Source organism: Bombina bombina, unplaced genomic scaffold (genome assembly GCF_027579735.1).
Source record: "Bombina bombina isolate aBomBom1 unplaced genomic scaffold, aBomBom1.pri scaffold_639, whole genome shotgun sequence".
Taxonomy (NCBI): domain Eukaryota; kingdom Metazoa; phylum Chordata; class Amphibia; order Anura; family Bombinatoridae; genus Bombina; species Bombina bombina.
In genome coordinates, this window is record NW_026512308.1 from 17,999 (window position 1) to 37,896 (window position 19,898).

Consider the following 19,898-nt stretch of genomic DNA (forward strand, 5'->3'; position numbering starts at 1 on the left):
TTAGAAAATGCCTCTTTAAACCTTATGAAAATTGTAGTTAAAGCGAGAAATATACAACTTTCAGAAGTAAAAAAAGGACATTGAAACTATAAAAAATAAAATGAACAGCATAGAACAAAATGAGGAACACAAGAACACACAAATTGAATTAATAAGGAGAACCTCTGAACTTAAAAATAACATCACCTTGCAGAAAAATTCAAAATTTCAAAGAGATACAACAGATTATAAAACAAATGAAGATGAGAGTAATTCCAAACAAAATTACTATAGAAAGGAATATAGAGGAAATTATTATTGATAACCCCACCACAGATAACTCTAGAAGAAGAAATAGCACATTTATTTAGCAAAAAGAAAAACATGAATAAAGATAAAGAAAATGTACCCAATTATACAAATAACAAACATAAAACTAATTATCAGAATCACAAAAGAATTGAAGAAGTGAATAAACAGCCAAATAAGCGAAATGAAAATCATCACAATAATGAGAATGAATATCAGAACATAGACTCTGAAAATTGGTCAACAAACACCAAGTAGAAACACAAATAATGGTTGGCACACAAAAAGAGAAGAGTATATACCACAAAGGAGAGGATATAATCAATACAACAATGAGAGAGGTTATGATAATACATATAACCAAAGAAACCACCAAAATTGGTACCCCAATAGTCATCAAAATTGGTATCAACACAGATACCAAAATAGATATCAGAACCATGGAAAACTCAGATAGAGATTTTTACAGTCATCAATACAATTATTACAATAACAGATACAATGACAACAGACATAATAATAGACAAAATGACAATGGATTTAGAAATCAATCAACCATTCATATAATATGTATAGAGAATACCCCAAACACTCCTATAATGAACAACAAAACTGGAGAATACCCCTACAAAACAGATATACACCACTACAAGCACAACAGAGCCCCGCGAGAACTCATCAATTCAGGAAACAACTAAATTCAAACATACAAGAAGACAACACACAGACAAAACATTTTTTAGAGGGTGTCCCCGCAAAGGCGGGGCCATCAAGAGATTATCCAGGAGCTATAATACCAGAAAGAAACACACAAGGAAAAAGAAGATTAGAGGTAGAAGAGGGAGAGGAACCTCTAAACAAATCACAAAGGAGATAGAAAGCAAAAAGAAAGTTGGAATATTTAATTTAAGTAAAGTGATTTTAACCGAAGAACAAGAGAAAGTATTAGGAAAAGGCCTCACGTTTGCACCATCATGCAGACTTAATAAATTTGAGACCTTAATTAATGTCAATCAGTACATTAGAAAACTCACATTAAAAAGATACTTTCTCAAAAATCCCATACAACACAGAGACACACAAAACAGTTACATCCATACAGACCTGAAGGCAAAATCCGATTTCTTTCCTATACAGGAGAAAAGCGAACACATAAAACTATTTGAGGAGAATATAAAGAAAGATTTAGAAACACTCGATCAAAGCAAACCTTTTAAAAATAATATGAGTAAAAAAGAGAGTTGAAACGCTTAAGGAATACAAAATAACACTGATATAGTAGTGAAACCGGCAGATAAGGGTGGGGGGATTGTCCTAATGGACACAAACTATTATATCCAAAAAGCAAATAGGATCTTACAAGATAAGACTACTTACACTAAACTTAAAACAGAATCCATTAAAGCAACAGGAATTAAAACTAGGAACATTACTCAAAGAGGCTAAGAAAGAAGGTATAATTAATGAATCAGAATTTAACTTTTTAAATACAACATATCCTAAGACCCCCACCTTTTACTTTCTACCAAAGATCCACAAAGATCTTAAAAATCCCCCTGGCCGTCCCATAATCTCTGGGATAGGTTCCCTTACATCAGGCCTATCCAGTATGTAGATTTTTTCCTACAGAAATATGTGATAACGCTACCAGCATATTTAAGAGACTCGACACATTTTCTAAATAAAATCCAAAACCTAGAATGGAAAGAAAATTACATTATGGCAACATGTGATGTCAATTCTTTGTATACTAATATATCACACCATATGGGAAAAGAGGCTATTTAAATCATTTTTTAGACAGAGATATAGATCTATCTGAGACTCAAAATAAATTTATTTTGGATTGTATTGGTTTTATCCTACAAAATAACAGTTTTTTTATTCAATAAGGAGGTATTTCTCCAGACTAAGGGAACTGCAATGGGCACAAGGTTCGCCCCCAGTTATGCTAATTTGTTTATGGGCCACTTTGAAGATAATTACATCTACAATGGCCATTGGGAGGCGAACCTTGTGCTCTATTGCAGATTCATAGATGACATTTTTATTGTGTGGCGTGGGGACGTTGAACTATTAAACATATTTTTAACAGATCTTAACAGTAACAACTTAGGAATATCCTTCTCTCATGAATACAGTTGTAGGAAACTCAATTTTTTAGATATTGCAATAGAAATCAATGATAATCAAATACACACTGAAACCTACTTCAAAGCGATTGACGCCTAATAATTATATACATTCATCCAGTTGCCATTTAAATCAATGGAAACACAATATCCCAAAAGCCAGTATATGAGAGTAAAGAAAAATTGTTCATCTCTAGAAAGCTATCAGACACAATCCCAGATATTAACCACCAGATTTATAGAGAAAGGTTATGACAGCAATAGAATAGGCAAAATACAACAAGAGGTTGCTAAAATTGATAGAAACACCTTATTACTACCAAAAAAGAAATCCGTTGCACAAAAATCCAATGAACTGTTTATACCTTTCATCACTGGGTTTAGCTCAGAACACTATGAAGTCAAAAAGATTCTGAGAAAACATTGGCATTTAATTAAACAGGACCATATACTAGGGAATCAAGTAAAAAATCAACCTGATATAATTTTTAAAAAAGCTAGAAACTTAAAGAGTTTATTATCTCCCAGTGAATATAAGGAAAAAAAAACAACATTCTACATATAAAGATATGAAAGGAGATAAACTAATTGGTTTTTTTCCGTGTAACACCTGTAAGTCATGCAAACACAGTCATAAGATAAAAGATTTAAAATCACATAACACCAAACTTCAGTTTTAAAATAAAGCAATTAATAAGATGTTCTGATAAGAATATAATCTATTGCATCAAATGTTCATGTAATCTGTTCTATTTTGGACAGACGAGTAGGATTTTAAGAGATCGCATCCGGGAACATATTTTAAAAATAGAGCACGGCTCTTCAGAAACAAAATTATATAACCATTTTAAAGAAAAACATGAAGGGAGTCTAAAAGATTTTAAATATTGGGGTGTAACACAAATTAATCTTGGGAGTAGGGGAGGAATATCAACAATGTATTACTAAAAAAGGAAGCTGAATTTATATTTAATTTTAAAACCCTCCACCCCCATGGCCTGAACTCCGAAATGGATCTTAGTAGGCTAATATGAAAATCCAATTTTTCAAATTTTTCAAAAAAAGAATTTTAAATAATCTTTTTATACACATGTATGATTTTATATTTTATAATACATGTGTATATATTATTATTTTCATTTTAAACTAATTCCTAATTTTGCACAAACTTCATGAAAATTGTTATTACTTTGTACAAATGTTCGCTATCTCTAACACCACCACATAACACACACATATAACTACCAAAACCATTTAGAAAACTTAGTAGAGATAGAATCCTCTCAAATATTTGTTGTTTATATACCACACATATATTTTTATATATTTTTTCCGTATATATTTTAATAACTTTTATATTTTTTATATTTTTTCCATATTCAATAAGAGGTTGCCAAGATTGGATTTATTGTATCAAATGAATCAAATACTTAAAATCAAGTGTAAACATATGAATTAACAAAACAGTGTAACGTTTGTAACACAATGATTCACATATCTCCAATAGCTTATTCACTATTGGCTGGGTATTATCCAATGAGAAAAGAGAGAGGGCTATTTAAAATGGCCCTAAACATTTAGTAAGCATCTTGATAAAGGCCCCTGGAGGCTGAAACGCGTAGAACTTGCTTACTAAAACCTTGATACATTTTATATCTCTTTACTAGCTGAGTATCGTTGGTGGATAGGACAGGTACATTGAGCGGTCACTGATCACAGGTGAGCCGTCTCTGTATGTGTAATTCCTGCCCCAGGACCCACAGATAAACGAACCCAGAGTGCTTTTTAAAGGTCTATCATTCATAGGCTGAAATATTGCACAACGGCGCTTTACTATTGGAAATCTGAACTGAACTTTAACCCGGAACTTGATCCCTCTGGGACCATTTCCACACGCTGGATACCTGCTGCGGAGGACGGACAGATACTGGCTAAAACAGGCTAAAAAAACGGAGGGAAAGCCATACAGAAAGAAGATAAAGTTACTTCTCATATCACTCCGTTTTTACCCGGTCTTTGAATTGACACACTGGTAACATTACCCCTAAGGAGATCACACTGGTAAACATTACCACCCACGGATCACACTGGTAAAACATTATCACCCACGGATCAGCTCCATTTTGGGAATACTGATATCAAGCACTTTTTAATAGACTTTTTAATAGGACTTTGTAGTTATTTTTATCTGTTTTTGTCATATAGGCTGCCAATAATTCTGGTTAGTTATACATGCTGCTATTAATTCTGTCTAGTCATCTATGCTGCCTAATAATTTTGTTTATTTGAGAACCTCAGATAGTCACTCTCATTGCAGTCTTTTAGATACACTCATTTTTTACCTGATGCCGGCATCTTTTATAGGAGTTATCTGTTAGAATTTATGTTAGAATTTATCTTATATTGTTATAATAAATATTGTTTTATTTGTACATATATATCCAATTCCTCTTTTTTTTGGCTACGTAGACACGCTAATTTTAATTCGATTTTTATTGTTTATTTATACTAGTAATGTACTATCTCATTAGAGTTTTTTAGATATTTTGGCTCTCAGCTATTCGTTAGCGCTATCCCTCCCCCACACTTCCATTCGTACATCTGACAAAGGCGGTAATATAGTTGTGATGGGCAAGCAACAATATATCAATGAGGCATACAGACAATTAAATGATGGAATTACATATAGAAAGTTAGCGTCCAAACCAGAAAGAGAATTTTCTAGGAAGCTTGATAGACTACTTCATGAGGCATTAGCATTGGGCTTTATATCTAAAGAAGAGCACACTTCATTGATACCACTCCATCCAGTGACGCCCGTTTTTCACCACCTACCTAAAATGCACAAGGATCCAGTCAACCCACCAGGTCGCCCAATAATTTCTGGGATTGGTTCATTATTTGAGCCTTTATCTGAGTGGGTTGACTCGGTCTTGCAACCTTTGGTGAAAGGTTTGAGTAGTTACTTAAGGGATTCTTCCCATCTACTCACAATAATTGATAATATTAAATGGGATGCTGACTTTAGGTGGGTGGTGATAGACGCGGTGTCACTGTATTCATGTATACCACATGCTTTGGGTATACAGGCTGTCTGTTTCTTCTTGGACAACTACACCAATTATTCAAGAGAGTTTAAACTGTTCTTTTGTGAGACTGTCGAGTTTCTACTATCCCACAATTATTTTATGTTTAATGGCGAATACTACCTACAAATATGTGGTACTGCGATGGGGGCGAAGTTTGCGCCCTCATTCGCAAATTTATTTGTGGGATGGTGGGAACTCGGCAGCCTCTACAGTAGAAATAATCCATTTTTTGAAAATATTTGCACATATATGAGATTTATTGATGATCTCATCTTTGTGGTCAAGGGTGACTTTGTCTTTGAAGAATTCTTGAAATATGTTAACAATAATGACCTCAAATTGAAGTTTACTGGGGAGATTCAGGATAAAGAAATACATTTCTTAGACCTTACTTTGTATGGCTCAGTAGAAACCAATAGGATCATTACAGATACATTCAGGAAGCCAACATCAGGAAATACGATCTTGCACGCTACCTCTTGTCATCCTAAGCATTTAATTCAGTCAATTCCGAAAAGTCAGTTTCTTAGGCTTCGAAGGAACACAAATTCTGATGATCTGTTTAACCATCAAGCCAATAAACTAACGGACAGACTAATTGCTAGGGGTTACAATCCTGATACATTACATAAGTCATTGGAAGATGTCAAGAGAAATTTTATTCCTTCATTCAGTAAGGGTAAGAAGGATGCTTTTCATAAAGATGTAGTGATATTTTCTACTGAATTTTCCTTGCAGTTCAATGACTTATGTAATATAATTAAAAAGAACTTACCCATACTTAAAGGGGACAGTACTTTGGCCAATGTTGTTGACAAGATTAAATTTGTGTCAAAAAAAGCACCTACATTGGGCAAGAAACTTTCCCCCAGTATGGTTAATGATAATGTCAGAGATAAAAGTGTGCAATGGCTTAATAAGAAAGGGACTTTTAAATGCTTGTCAAGGAACTGTCACACCTGCCAGCATATTTCTATGGGAATAAACTTCAATAGTTACTCAACCAAAGGCAATTTTAAGATTGATCATTATGCCAACTGTGGCACTACATTTGTAGTTTATCTCATAGAATGCTCTTTATGCTCAGAACAGTACGTTGGTCAAACTTCACGTGCCCTCAGGTCTAGAATAGGGGAACATAAAAGAGACATAAAAAACTATAATAAAGATTCTAGTGTAGCAAGACACTTTAATGGCATACATTTTACAGATCAATCTAAGTTTACAGTTAAAGTAATTGATGTAGCCAAAAGACCTATTCGAGGAGGTAATATTAATTCTATCCTTTCCAAAAAGGAGCTTTATTGGATATGGAAGCTTAATACTAGGACACCACATGGCCTCAATAAAGAATGGGACATCAGTTTTTTTGTTGATTCCTAAGCTAGTCTAGGAAAATATATATTTATAAAAACTTATTTCCTTTATGACTATAGATCTTCTGGTGCTATTGTTCTGTAATCCCCTTTGGTAGAGTAGCCTGTATAAGTGTACATCTAATACCTGCATTTATTGTATATGTTTTCACATTAACATGTTATGAGGTATTAGTGATATCCTATCACCCTTTTGTTTGTTCTTATCCCATGATCAGAGGTTTCACAATAATATTATTATTTGCTTTTATATTTTATTTAATGATTAATGGTTATGTTTTTGAAACATCTGTGATTTAAGACATCTGTCGTTGTGATCTACAGACAGATAGTTACGATGCGCATCATACCATCAATTGTTATGAGAATGGTATTTATAGATATTTCAAGTCTAAATATGACTAATATGATTTAATTGAATATGAGGCTAGTTGCAGAATTGAGTAAACAAAGTACCTATTATTGACACTCACTATACATCAAAGTATGTGAAAATAAATAATTAAATATTTATTTATGAAGAGTTATAAACTTATCAAATTTGAAACTATATTTAAGCTGTAATAATAGGAATTAATAACAATGTTTTTTCATTCTATTTATCATTGTTTTTATAACTATAGTGTTTTTATCATTGTTATGTTATTTTTTGTTTTATTATTCTTGTCTTCCTCTGTAATGCACCATTTATACTAGCTCTCTTTGTTTTGAGGGTGTGTATATTTTTGAAAAATTCTGATTGGTTGAAAACCAGTTAAATGGAGCATTACACAGGTGGGGAATCATCCTATGATTAAGTGCTGAATAGCACGAAACATGTCAGGAACTCGCTCCCCTTCTATGTAAACCTTTTTGCTGATGTGCTGTGCTGTACTGCACTATTTTTTGTGTATTTTTTGCGTTTTTAAATTTACAAGAATAAAGACTGTGTTTTTACTCTATCTTCTGGAGTGCTGCTAATCCTTGAACCTGTATTCTATGAAGCCTGCTCGGCTTCCTTCAGCTGGCACCCTGCCACAAGTACATTCCTTCAGACCGGCTTTTTGAGGACTGCAATTGGTTAGCTACCTACACACCTCCTAAGCTGTAGCTACGTCACCCCCCATACAAGAAGAATAGACCTAAGGGTCGACAGACTTATAATTTTTGTTCCTTTCGCAACTTTAAGGGATAGAAGTCTTCCTCCTATTCTTCCAAACCAGACCAATCCAGGTCCTCTTGGAAGTCCAGCCAGCCTTGGAATAAGGGAAAAAAAACAAAAAGCCTTCCGCTGACTCTAAATCAGTATGAAGGATCCATCCCTGCTCCGATTTTGGATCAAGTGGGGGGCAGGCTTTCCTTTTTTCGACAGGCTTAGATATGCAATGTCCCAGATCCGTGGGCTGTGGACATACTATCTCAGGGTTACAAAATAGGATTTAAGTCTTGCCCTTCAAGGGTCAGATTTCTGCTGTCAAGACTATCCTCAAATCAAGTAAAAAGGGAGGCCTTCTAAAATTACGTAAAGGACCTATCTGTCAAATGCTGCCTCCCTAGAAAAGAGGAGTAATGTTTCTTTAAGTATTGAACCACAACTGCAGAGTTAAATATACCTGTTTGATGGTAATTAGTAGTAATAGTATTAATTTAGTTTTGTTTGGCGGTCTCCCTGATAACTGAGGGGAAGTAATACAACTGGTTTACGGAGGAATTAAAAACCTCTATTCATTCAGGGAGTCAAACAAATTTTTCTCTGGTAAAAGCAAACAAACACACAAAGGACAGTAAAGCTACCGTGTAGCTTTACCTGTGTGCACGTAACAGCTTACACCTTAGGTATGTGGAATCAAGTAAAATGCAGTGGATGTTCGTATTAATAAATAGGCATTTACTGAGAGTTAAACACATTTAGTTTCCGAGTATAACACAGGATGATTAACCTCAGCTGGATAGCACAATTAAAGAATAGATACCACCCACAGAGCGGAGCTATGCTGATCCGAATATAAGACAGGATATCGTATTTAAACCCTTGCATAAGTCTCAGATGTATGATTTAAACATTGTCAATGATCTCCAAAACAAATTGAGACTTACTTTAGGTAGTCCTAGGGGTTTGCTCAGTGTTACGGTCCGGTAGCAGGAGAGAGCAGTTGCGGCCATGGATGTAGCAGCTGACTGGGAGGATGCGAGCTGGCGTGTGACATCACCGCATGAACGGCTGATCAGGCAGACTTCAGGTGGAGACAGGAACAGCTGAGCAGAGACGACTCTGAAAGATTTGCACTAAGAGCTGTGCAGAGGCTGGTTACTTCCTGTGAGAAATAGGATTACCAAGCGAAGGTGAAAGGCTTACTTAGGAATTTATAGAAGGAGTTGGGGGAGTGTCAAGTAAGCTTAAAGGTATATGAAAGAATAGTAACATATATGACACTATCCTCCCTGAAAGTTATTGTACCAGTTCCTCTAGAGGAACAGGGTCAAGGATTTTATTCAAATCTATTTGTAGTTCCCAAAAAGGAGGGAACTTTTCATCCAATCCTAGACTTTAAGTGCCTCAACAAATTCCTCAGGGTTCCGTCCTTCAAAATGGAAACTATTTGTTCCATTCTTCCATTGGTTCAGGAATGTCAGTTCATGACGACTATAGACCTGAAGGATGTTTCCATTCTCAAGGATCATCACCAGTTTCTAAGGTTTGCCTTTCTGGACAAACATTTCCAGTGTGTTGCAATTCCGTTTGGTCTTGCCACGGCTCCCGGAATATTCACAAAGGTTCTGGGGGCTCTATTGGCAGCAGTCAGATCCCAGGGTATTGCTGTGGCGCCTTATCTAGTCAGCATCTTTGTTCAGGCGTCATCTTTTCAACTAGCAAAACTCTCATACAGAGATGTTATCTTTTCTACGTTCCCACGGGTGGAAGGTAAATCTGGAAAAGAGTTCTCTAGTTCCAGCTACAAGAGTGTGTTTCCTAGGGACAATCATAGATTACCTGTCCATGAAGATTTTCCTGATGGACGTCAGATAATCCAAGCTTCTTGCCTTTCTCTCCAGTCTATTCGCCCATCAGTGGCCTAATGCATGGAGGTGATTAGTCTGATGCTGGCTTCCATGGACATTATTCCCTTTGCTCAGTTCCATCTGGAACGGAGACCATTCAGATTTATCACAGAGGATAAATCTAGATCCCCTAAGAAGAGACTCTCTCTCCTGGTGGATTTCACAGTAACATTTGTCTTGGGGCACTTGCTTCCTGAGACTTTCTTGGGTGATTGTGACTACGGACGCCAGCCTGTTAGGCTGGGGAGCTATTTGGGCTTCTCTAAAAGCTCAGGGCCTGTGGTCTCAAGAAGAGTCTTCTCTTCCCATAAATATCTTGGAGTTGAGAGCAATCTTCAATGCCTTGACTGCATGGCCTCAATTATCTTTAGTCCGGTTTATCAGATTTCAGACAACATGACCTCAGTGGCTTACATCAACCACCAGGGGGGAACTCAGAGTTCCTTGGCCATTAAAGAGATGACTCGCATTCTGCAGTGGGCGGAAGCTCACGATTGTCTCCTATCTGCCATCCACATTCCAGGAGTGGACAATTGGGAGGCAGATTTTCTGAGCAGATAGACTTTTCATCCCAGGGAATAGGCTCTCCATCTGGAAAGGTTCTCAAGGATAACCCTCAGGTGGGGTGTTCCGGAGTTGGATCTGATGGTGTCTCCTCAAAACGCCAAGCTTCCAAAGTACGGATCAAGATCAAGAGATCCTCAGGCCGTTCTGATAGATGCTCTGGCTGTTCCTTGGAATTTCGGTCTAGCATACCTATTTCCTCCGTTTGCTCTCCTTCCACGAGTCATTGCTCGTATCAAACAGGAGAGATCTTCTGTGATTCTAATAGTTCCTGCTTGGCCTTGCAGGATCTGGTTCACGGATCTAGTGAAGATATCATCTCTTCCACCTTAAAGGTTACCTCTGAGGAAGGGTCCATTCCTTCATCCAAATCTAGATTCTCTGAAGCTGACTGCTTAGAGATTGAATGCATAGTCCTGTCTAGACGTGGTTGTTCTGAAGCTGTCATTGATACTATGTTTCAGGCTCGTAAACCTGTTACTCGCAAGATCTACCATAAGATATGGCGTAAATACCTTCATTGGTGCGAATCTAAGGATTTCTTCTGGAGCCGGGTGAGGATTTCCCGAATTTTGTTTTTCCTTCAGGATGGCCTGGAGAAAGGTTTGTCAGTCAGTACTCTGAAGGGTCAGATTTCTGCACCGTTTATTCTTTTGCACAAACGTTTGGCAGATTTGCCGGATGCTCAAGTTTTTGTTCAGGCCCTGTTCAGAATCAGACCTGTGTTTAAACCTGTTGCTCCTCCTTGGAGCATTAACCTAGTTCTCAAAGTTTTGCAGCAGGCTCCGTTTGAGACAATGCATGTTGTTGATCTAAAATTGTTATCTTCGAAAGTTTTGTTTCTTCTGTTATGTGTGATCAGTCCACGGGTCATCATTACTTCTGGGATATTATCTGGTGCAAGAGGATTCACCCAGCAGAGTTGCTATATAGCTCCTCCCCTCTACGTCACCTCCAGTCATTCTCTTGCACCCAAAGACTAGATAGGAGGTGTGAGAGGACTATGGTGATTATACTTAGTTTTTATAACTTCAATCAAAAGTTTGTTATTTTACAATAGCACCGGAGCGTGTTATTACCTCTCTGGCAGAGTTTGAAGAAGAATCTACCAGAGTTTTTATTATGATTTTAGCCGGAGTAGTTAAGATCATATTGCTGTTTCTCGGCCATCTGAGGGAGGTAAAAGCTTCAGATCAGGGGACAGCGGGCAGATGAATCTGCATTGAGGTATGTAGCAGTTTTTATTTTCTGAATGGAATTGATGAGAAAATCCTGCCATACCGTTATAATGACATGTATGTATACTCTACACTTCAGTATTCTGGGGATGGTATTTCACCGGAATTACTCTGTAAAAGTGCATTAAACCTTTTAATTGGTATTTTCATGTTAAACGTTTTTGCTGGAATGTAGAATCGTTTGCATTTCTGAGGTACTGAGTGAATAAATATTTGGGCATTATTTTTCCACTTGGCGGTTGCTTGTTTTAATTATGACAGTTTCGTTTCTCTCTCACTGCTGTGTATGAGGGGGAGGGGCCGTTTTTTGGCGCTCTTTGCTACGCATCAAAAATTTCCAGTCAGTTACTCTTGTATTTCTGCATGATCCGGTTCATCTCTAACAGAACTCAGGGGTCTTCAAACTTCTTTGAAGGGAGGTAGATTCTCTCAGCAGAGCTGTGAGACTTATATAGTGACTGTGATTTCAAACGTTGTTACAAATTTAATTAGTGTTACTTTGCTAATGGGAACAAACCTTTGCTAAAAGTTGTGTTGTTTTTAAAGATTGATGCTTTAACTGTTTTTCAGTTCATTATTTCAACTGTCATTTAATCGTTTAGTGCTTCTTTGAGGCACAATACGTTTTTGTTAAATAAGATTGTAACCAAGTTGCATGTTTTTATTGCTAGTGTGTTAAACATGTCTGATTCAGAGGAAGATACCTGTGTCATTTGTTCCAATGCCAAGGTGGAGCCCAATAGAAATTTATGTACTAACTGTATTGATGCTACTTTAAATAAAAGCCAATCTGTACAAATTGAACAAATTTCACCTAACAGCGAGGGGAGAGTTATGCCGTCTAACTCACCTCACGTGTCAGTACCTGCATCTCCCGCCCGGGAGGTGCGTGATGATATGGCGCCTAGTACATCTGGGCAGCCATTACAGATAACATTACAAGATATGGCTACTGTTATGACTGAAGTTTTGGCTAAATTACCGGAACTAAGAGGCAAGCGTGATCACTCTGGGGTGAGAACAGAGTGCGCTGATAATTCTAGGGCCATGTCTGATACTGCGTCACAGCTTGCAGAGCATGAGGACGGAGAGCTTCATTCTGTGGGTGACGGTTCTGATCCAAGCAGATTGGATTCAGATATTTTAAATTTAAATTGGAAAACCTCCGTGTATTACTAGGGGAGGTTTTAGCGGCTCTTAATGATTGTAACACTGTTGCAATACCAGAGAAATTGTGTAGGTTGGATAAATACTTTGCGGTACCGGCGAGTACTGACGTTTTTCCTATACCTAAGAGATTAACTGAAATTGTTACTAAGGAGTGGGATAGACCCGGTGTGCCGTTCTCACCCCCCTCCAATATTTAGAAAGATGTTTCCAATAGACGCCACCACACGGGACTTATGGCAAACGGTCCCTAGGGTGGAGGGAGCAGTTTCTACTTTAGCTAAGCGCACCACTATCCCGGTGGAGGATAGCTGTGCTTTTTCAGATCCTATGGATAAGAAATTAGAGGGTTACCTTAAGAAAATGTTTGTTCAACAAGGTTTTATATTACAACCCCTTGCATGCATCGCGCCGATTACGGCTGCGGCAGCATTTTGGATTGAGTCTCTGGAAGAGAACCTTAGTTCAGCTACGCTGGACGACATTACGGACAGACTTAGAGTCCTTAAACTAGCTAATTCATTCATTTCGGAGGCCGTAGTACATTTAACCAAACTTACGGCTAAGAACTCAGGATTCGCCATTCAGGCACGTAGGGCGCTGTGGCTAAAATCCTGGTCAGCTGATGTAACTTCTAAGTCCAAATTACTTAATATACCTTTCAAGGGGCAAACTTTATTTGGGCCCGGTTTGAAAGAAATTATCGCTGACATTACAGGAGGTAAGGGTCACGCCCTGCCTCAAGACAAAGCCAAAGCTAAGGCTAGACAGTCTAATTTTCGTCCCTTTCGGAATTTCAAAGCAGGAGCAGCACCAACTTCCACTGCACCAAAACAGGAAGGAGCTGTTGCTCGTTACAGACAAGGCTGGAAACCTAACCAGTCCTGGAACAAGGGCAAGCAGGCCAGGAAACCTGCTGCTGCCCCAAAGACAGCATGAACCGAGGGCCCCCGATCCGGGACCGGATCTAGTGGGGGGCAGACTCTCTTTCTTCGCCCAGGCTTGGGCAAGAGATGTTCAGGATCCCTGGGCGCTAGAGATCATATCTCAGGGATACCTTCTAGACTTCAAATTCTCCCCCCCCAAGAGGGAGATTTCATCTGTCAAGGTTGTCAACAAACCAGATAAAGAAAGAAGCGTTTCTACGCTGTGTACAAGATCTGTTATTAATGGGAGTGATCCATCCAGTTCCGCGGTCGGAACAAGGACAAGGGTTTTACTCAAACCTGTTTGTGGTTCCCAAAAAAGAGGGAACTTTCAGGCCAATCTTGGATTTAAAGATCCTAAACAAATTCCTAAGAGTTCCATCGTTCAAAATGGAAACTATTCGGACAATCTTACCCATGATCCAAAAGGGTCAGTACATGACCACAGTGGATTTAAAGGATGCTTACCTTCACATACCGATTCACAAGGATCATTACCGGTATCTAAGGTTTGCCTTCTTAGACAGGCATTACCAGTTTGTAGCTCTTCCATTCGGGTTGGCTACGGCTCCAAGAATCTTCACAAAGGTTCTGGGTGCCCTTCTGGCGGTACTAAGACCGCGAGGAATTTCGGTAGCTCCGTACCTAGACGACATTCTGATACAAGCTTCAAGCTTTCAAACTGCCAAGTCTCATACAGAGTTAGTTCTGGCATTTCTAAGGTCGCATGGATGGAAAGTGAACGAAAAGAAGAGTTCTCTTTTTCCTCTCACAAGAGTTCCATTCTTAGGGACTCTTATAGATTCTGTGGAAATGAAGATTTATCTGACAGAAGACAGATTAACAAAGCTTCTAAATGCATGCCGTGTCCTTCATTCCATTCAACTCCCGTCAGTAGCTCAATGCATGGAGGTGATCGGCTTAATGGTAGCAGCAATGGACATAGTTCCCTTTGCACGTCTACATCTCAGACCGCTACAATTGTGCATGCTAAGTCAGTGGAATGGGGATTATTCAGACTTGTCCCCTACTCTGAATCTGGATCAAGAGACCAGAAACTCTCTTCTATGGTGGCTTTCTCGGCCACATCTGTCCAGGGGGATGCCATTCAGCAGGCCGGACTGGACAATTGTAACAACAGACGCCAGCCTACTAGGTTGGGGCGCTGTCTGGAATTCTCTGAAGGCTCAGGGACAATGGAGTCAGGAGGAAAGTCTCCTACCAATAAACATTCTGGAATTGAGAGCAGTTCTCAATGCCCTTCTGACTTGGCCCCAGTTAAAAACTCGGGGATTCATCAGGTTTCAGTCGGACAACATCACGACTGTAGCGTACATCAACCATCAAGGAGGGACAAGAAGCTCCCTAGCAATGATGGAAGTATCAAAGATAATTCGCTGGGCAGAGTCTCACTCTTGCCACCTGTCAGCAATCCACATCCCGGGAGTGGAGAACTGGGAGGCGGATTTCTTGAGTCGCCAGACTTTTCATCCGGGGGAGTGGGAACTTCATCCGGAGGTCTTTGCCCAAATACTTCGACGTTGGGGCAAACCAGAGATAGATCTCATGGCGTCTCGCCAGAACGCCAAACTTCCTCACTACGGATCCAGATCCAGGGATCCGGGAGCGGTTCTGATAGATGCTTTGACAGCACCTTGGAACTTCGGGATGGCTTATGTGTTTCCACCCTTCCCGCTGCTTCCTCGATTGATTGCCAAAATCAAACAGGAGAGAGCATCAGTGATTCTAATAGCACCTGCATGGCCACGCAGGACTTGGTATGCAGATCTAGTGGACATGTCATCCTGTCCGCCTTGGTCTCTACCTCTAAGACAGGACCTTCTGATACAGGGTCCGTTCAAACATCAAAATCTAACTTCTCTGAAGCTGACTGCTTGGAAATTGAACGCTTGATTTTATCAAAACGTGGTTTTTCTGAGTCGGTTATTGATACCCTGATACAGGCTAGGAAACCTGTTACCAGAAAGATTTACCATAAAATATGGCGTAAATACCTATACTGGTGTGAATCCAAAGATTACTCCTGGAGTAAGGTTAGGATTCCTAGGATATTGTCCTTTCTACAAGAAGGTTTAGAAAAGGGTTTATCGGCTAGCTCATTAAAGGGACAGATCTCAGCTCTGTCCATCTTGTTACACAAGCGTCTGTCAGAAAATCCAGACGTCCAGGCATTTTGTCAGGCTTTAGCTAGGATCAAGCCTGTGTTTAAAACTGTTGCTCCACCATGGAGTTTAAACTTAGTTCTTAACGTTTTACAGGGTGTTCCGTTTGAACCCCTTCATTCCATTGATATAAAATTGTTATCTTGGAAAGTTCTGTTTTTAATGGCTATTTCCTCGGCTCGAAGAGTCTCTGAATTATCAGCCTTACATTGTGATTCTCCTTATCTGATCTTTCACTCAGACAAGGTAGTTCTGCGTACTAAACCTGGGTTCTTACCTAAGGTAGTCAATAACAGGAATATCAATCAAGAGATTGTTGTTCCATCCTTGTGTCCAAATCCTTCTTCAAAGAAGGAACGTCTTCTACACAATCTGGATGTAGTTCGTGCCCTCAAGTTCTACTTGCAGGCAACTAAGGATTTTCGACAAACGTCTTCCCTGTTTGTCGTGTACTCTGGTCAGAGGAGAGGTCATAAGGCTTCGGCTACCTCTCTCTCCTTTTGGCTTCGTAGCATAATTCGTTTAGCCTATGAGACTGCTGGACAGCAGCCTCCTGAAAGAATTACAGCTCATTCTACTAGAGCTGTGGCTTCCACTTGGGCCTTTAAGAATGAGGCCTCTGTTGAACAGATTTGCAAGGCTGCGACTTGGTCTTTGCTTCATACTTTTTCCAAATTTTACAAATTTGATACTTTTGCTTCTTCGGAGGCTATTTTTGGGAGAAAGGTTCTTCAGGCAGTGGTTCCTTCTGTATAATGAGCCTGCCTATCCCTCCCGTCATCCGTGTACTTTTGCTTTGGTATTGGTATCCCAGAAGTAATGATGACCCGTGGACTGATCACACATAACAGAAGAAAACGTAATTTATGCTTACCTGATAAATTCATTTCTTCTGTTGTGTGATCAGTCCACGGCCCGCCCTGTTTTTTAAGGCAGGTAAATATTTTTTAAATTATACTCCAGTCACCACTACACCCTTGGCTTCTCCTTTCTCGTTGGTCTTTGGTCGAATGACTGGAGGTGACGTAGAGGGGAGGAGCTATATAGCAACTCTGCTGGGTGAATCCTCTTGCACTTCCTGTAGGGGAGCAGATAATATCCCAGAAGTAATGATGACCCGTGGACTGATCACACAACAGAAGAAATGAATTTATCAGGTAAGCATAAATTACGTTTTCTTCTTGCGATTTCTTCTGCTCGCAGAGTGTCTGAGCTTTCGGCTCTGCAGTGTGATTCCCTGTACCTTTTTTCTCCCTAAGGTTGTGTCGGATCAAAACATTAATCAGGAAATTGTTGTGTCCTAATCCTTCTTCTCAAAAGGGACATCTCTTACATAACCTGGATGTTGTGCATGCTTTAAAATTTTACCTACAATCTACTAAAGATTTTCGGCAATCTACTGCCCTGTTTGTTGTTTTCCCTGGAAAGCATAAGGGTCAGAAGGCCACTTCTACTACTCTTTCCCTCTGGTTAAGAAGTATGATTAGTTTTGCTTATGAGACAGATGGACAGCAGCCTCCTGAGAGAATTATGGCTCATTCCACTAGAGCTGTCTTCTCATCTTGGGCTTTCAAAAATGAAGCTTCTGTGGAACAGATTTGCAAGGCGCTTTGTATACTTTTTCCAAATTCAACAAATTTGATACTTTTGCCTCAGCTGAGGCTTCTTTTAGGAGAGAAGTTCTTCAAGTGGTGGTGCCTTCTGTTTAGATCCTCCTGCCTTGTTCTCCCTCCCTTTACATTCCGTGTCCTCTAGCTTGGGTATTGGTTCCCACTAGTAATTGGAATGATGTTGTGGACACTCTATGCCATAGGAAAGAAAACAAAATGTATGCTTACCTGATAAATTTCTTTTTTTCTGAGAATCCACAACCTCGCCCTCTTTTTAAATTATGTTTGGCAGTTTTTTTGAGTAAACCTCAGGCACCTCTATACCCTGGTTTCTTCTTTTTCCATTTTCCTTCGGCTGAATGACTGGGGACTATGGGTAAGGAAAGCTACACTTAACAGCTTTGCTGGGGTGCTCTTTGCCTCCTCCTGCTGGCCAGGAGTTGAATATCCCACTAGTAATTGGAATGCAGTCGTAGACTCTCCATGTCCGGAAAGAAAGAAATTTATCAGGTAAGCATAAATTTCGTTTTTTGCAAAATACTCCCATACTGTTTTAGCAACAAATACACATATGCAATGCTTGTCCCACACACATGCATTTAAACACCGCTCCTGCTCAGAAAGTTAGAGGTGGCTTGTGTGACACAATTTAACAATACACAACACTGCCAGCTCTGAGACGTTGTGGTGTTTGAATGCTGGTGCACAGGGCACTCACATGTATGTTGCTGAAACAGTATTACAGTAATAACATTTATTAGAATAATTTTGCTTTTGCTACTATATTACAAAATTGTTTCTATTCAATACTGAAATGCACTTATGAACATTGCAATTTTAAGTAAATACAAAACAAACAGTGCTGATCACGTAGACCAGGTATTCAGAGCAACCCGGAAAGCTCACTTCTAGCTACTTTAACGTAGAATTTCAGATATTACACGTTCTTGTGGCTGGAGGTGAGCTGTCCGGGTTGCTCTGAATGCCCAGTTTGTGTGACCTGCACTGTTTGTGCCTCCCTAAATGTGATTTGATTTTTTGTTCTTCCTTGAATCCTTGATCCTCTGCATAATATGCTATGAGGCGCCTCCTGTTCTATATTTTCTAGAATGTCAAGATGTGCCAAGCCTGTTCTGGAGTGCAGCCTTTGTATTGGAAGATTTTCTTCGTATGGACATTTTTGGGACTTTGTGCTGATTTGTCTTGATTTTTATTTTAATTTTTGTTATATATTTAATTTTTTTACATAATATTTAATTTTAAGTACAGCGCCCCCTACTGTTTTTTTTTTGTGGCTATTTTAATCCTAGTAGGTTTCTGTACATTGAAAGCCTAGGTGGAAACCTTACGTATGTTTAGTTGTAGCTCTTCCTACATGTTATAATTTTGGAGGTAACTTCCCATGAATACTTGTTTTAGCTCTCCATGATAACTTTAATGGTTTTCTAAAAACAACTTTCATGGCTGTATTAACACTGTTGCATTAGCACATAATTTGATTGAGCACTGGACAGGTAATTTTTCTACTAGGTATATGCATTTATCATTCAGATTTATTCATGTTAAAGTGCAAAACGCAAAGATCTGTGCAAATCTAATTTACTAGATTAATCTTTGTCTAGACTCTGTTATATTGGTTGAGTCTAATTAGTTTCTATGAGATGGATATGAAAGAATTTGGATACACAACACACTAGAACATATTTTAGTGCCTGGTGCAAGGTCAAGCAGCAAAGCATTGTTGTCATGTCTTTACCATAAAATGTCAATATAACCATCTTGTTTAGTTCAGCCCCGTGAGGAGTTCTGGGACCTGCTGGATGAGCTGCTCTCCATGGCTGCGGACCATGGTGTCATCTTGAATAAAATGAGTGAGTTTCACATTAGCCAATCACAGACAGTTGTGTTGCGACATCACTGGATTGATCCGTTTGTCCAGTCATTGAGGGACAGGCTGCACACCATGTATCGGTGAGTGCCACGCAGATTTTTGAACATACACAAAGGGTTTTCCAGTATAATGATAATTTGTATCTCTTTCAGTTTTGTCTGCATTGCTGACCAGATAAAGGTTTACACGAACCAGGAGAAAACCAGGTAAATTATAAATCTATTCTTTCTGCTCAAACTTCATGTTTTGTTATACTCTGTTTTATGTACATGATGACATTTCATGTATTTTCTGGGGTTTCATATACTTAAAGGGATAGTAAACCACAACATTTTTATTTTATGATTCAGATAGAACAAACCATTTTAAACAACTTTCCAATTTACTTCTATCAT

The 19,898-nt window shown here is 38.9% G+C and overlaps 1 protein-coding gene across 1 annotated transcript in view; it reads left to right on the forward strand.

Annotated features, from left to right (window-relative positions):
* LOC128644223 (U6 snRNA phosphodiesterase 1-like) overlaps positions 1-19,898 on the forward strand; it is a 62,060-nt gene that overhangs the window by 15,509 nt on the left and 26,653 nt on the right. The window contains exons 3-4 of the mRNA XM_053696916.1: positions 19,400-19,583; positions 19,656-19,709. Of these exons, the coding sequence (XP_053552891.1) occupies positions 19,400-19,583; positions 19,656-19,709 (238 nt within the window). The remainder of the gene's footprint in view (positions 1-19,399; positions 19,584-19,655; positions 19,710-19,898) is intronic.